The 2,152-nt window shown below is 41.2% G+C and overlaps 1 protein-coding gene across 1 annotated transcript in view; it reads right to left on the minus strand.

The window, feature by feature from the left end:
- The window catches only part of LOC119423495 (protein MTO1 homolog, mitochondrial), a 10,451-nt gene that overhangs the window by 5,295 nt on the left and 3,004 nt on the right, over nt 1-2,152 (minus strand). Inside the window, exons 7-8 of the mRNA XM_037690890.1 lie at nt 1,873-2,063; nt 1,521-1,683 (exon numbers count right to left, since the gene is read on the minus strand). Of these exons, the coding sequence (XP_037546818.1) occupies nt 1,521-1,683; nt 1,873-2,063 (354 nt within the window). The remainder of the gene's footprint in view (nt 1-1,520; nt 1,684-1,872; nt 2,064-2,152) is intronic.

Raw genomic sequence — 2,152 nt, forward strand, 5'->3', positions numbered from 1 at the left:
GTTGGGAACCACTGATTTACATAGAAGTCAATGATTGTTTACATTCAGTACTGTGTTGGTCTGTGGTTTGTTGCCAAATACGTAATAATAAGGGGTGAAGACTTTGTCCAGGCTAGGCCAAGGACTAGCCAAAAAAAGGGTCTGTCTTTCAAGCTGAAAACAACACACCAGTATGAGAACGTACTACATTAGCTAATATCAAACCCTTTTCGTAACGCCATTTGTTTACATCCATGTGATGGACAAATGAAGCTTCAGGAAGTCATGAAGTGTTTGTTCCGATTGGTTCTTAATGTGTGGTTGATGTAATGGAAGTATTTATTTATTTCTTAATAAACATATGTCAGTGTAATTTCATTAAGTGTGGTGCAGCGTCGGTATGCGATTCACTGAAAACTTACAGGATTTCTCAACACGCTCCGAGGCTTCGGCACAGGGAGACCCATCACTAGCAAAAGTAAGAGTGCTGAGCATAAACTGTATGAGTCGGTGGTTCTGAGGCTGCTGAATGCATTAGTATCTAAACGGGCTGATCAGGAGGGTTGATACATTCAGCAGCCTCAGCTCAATCTGCATGAACACATACCGGTATATTCCATCTATGCTCTGCACTCAAACGTTCATGTAGTAACACGGATGCTGTTCGATTGAGAAAACGGCAGCAAACTATGATAAATGTGTCACGCAAAAGTTTTTAACTTTAGCTTATGTAGCGTTCTTTGACACTAGTTTGTTTAAAAAATAGTTGTTTGATAAACATGAAAAATGATATAAAACAGACCATTGTTTGGCTAGCCATTAGCCCAGACAAAGATTTATTTTGTTTTCTCTGCACTTTGATAACCATTATATATCATATTGATAACTATTATATGTCATATTGATAACCATTATATATCATATTGATAACTATTATATATCATATTGATAACTATTATATATCATATTGATAACTATTTTACTATTGATAACTTCATGACCATATAAGTGTGTGTGGACAGTAACGATCTGATGAAAAGGCCATAAAGTGTTGGGAATCTATAAAGTAGCATTTGTTTGAACCACTATGATTTTTTTTAGATTGGAGATGCTTTAAGATGACAGCAGTCTACTTCGGTCTTGGATTAGCTGTTAGCTTCTCAATCTGGACAAAATTAAACTTTATTTCTTCAAGTGAGACCATTCATAGAGTTGTCTATAACAGGTAAGATATTAATTGCTTACAACTCTTCCACAGAATTTGATTTCAAAGAGCTTGAAGCTGACAATCACACCGATCTGACATTTCACGTCTCCATTTTTCCAGAAACTGTATGACCTCTTAAACCTGGAAGTCGATCTTCCCACTCCAAAGCTCTGATGTGAAAACAATCAACATTCAGCAACTACTTTACCAGATGTTGCTAGATTCCTGAGCAACTCTAAACCTCTGGGAGCAGTTCGGAGTTCTAACTAGGCTGAACTGACCTAGTAAAGTATTTATGCACGTCAGGACTTCCAGATGATGTTTCCAAACCCACTGTGATTTTGTGAGCCACAGAAAAGCAGCTACCTGTGCAGCGGCCTCTTCGTAGCCTGTTGTCCCGTTGATCTGACCCGCCAGAAATAGACCTTGAGTGTTTTTCACTTGCAGTGAGGGACTCAGCTGGGTGGGACACACAAAGTCGTACTGGACGCCATAACCTGGACAACGAAAAATGTAGAATTAAAAGTTTTGCATTCCTTGAAGGAATGCATGTCGCCCACCGCCTTGTACGCCAGAGTTTTAGACTCAAATCATCCTACGATGAGAAATGACGAAGGTTTAACCGTTTGAGCCAAAACACGATCCTCTGATTTTCTATCCAATGGGACTGATCAAACAGGATGTACCGGGTGTGTGGATCTCAGCTCGGTGCAGGGGAGGGATTTCTCTGATGAGGCGGAGCTGAGCGTCGGGGGGCATGGTCATGGACAGACCCTGTGGGTATAAAAGGTCAGAGGTCACCCCCTCGGGCTCTAGCCACACCTGATGGTTGCGACCCGGAAAACGCAGCACCCTCGACTCGATGGAGGGACAGTATCTGTGAAAGAAGCACACAGTTACTCCTGATAACTCCAAGTGAGTGTGTGTGTGTGTGTGTGTGTGTGTGTGTGTGTGTGTGTGTGTGTG

Source organism: Nematolebias whitei, chromosome 17 (genome assembly GCF_014905685.2).
Source record: "Nematolebias whitei isolate Nwh7 chromosome 17, NemWhi1, whole genome shotgun sequence".
NCBI lineage: Eukaryota > Metazoa > Chordata > Actinopteri > Cyprinodontiformes > Rivulidae > Nematolebias > Nematolebias whitei.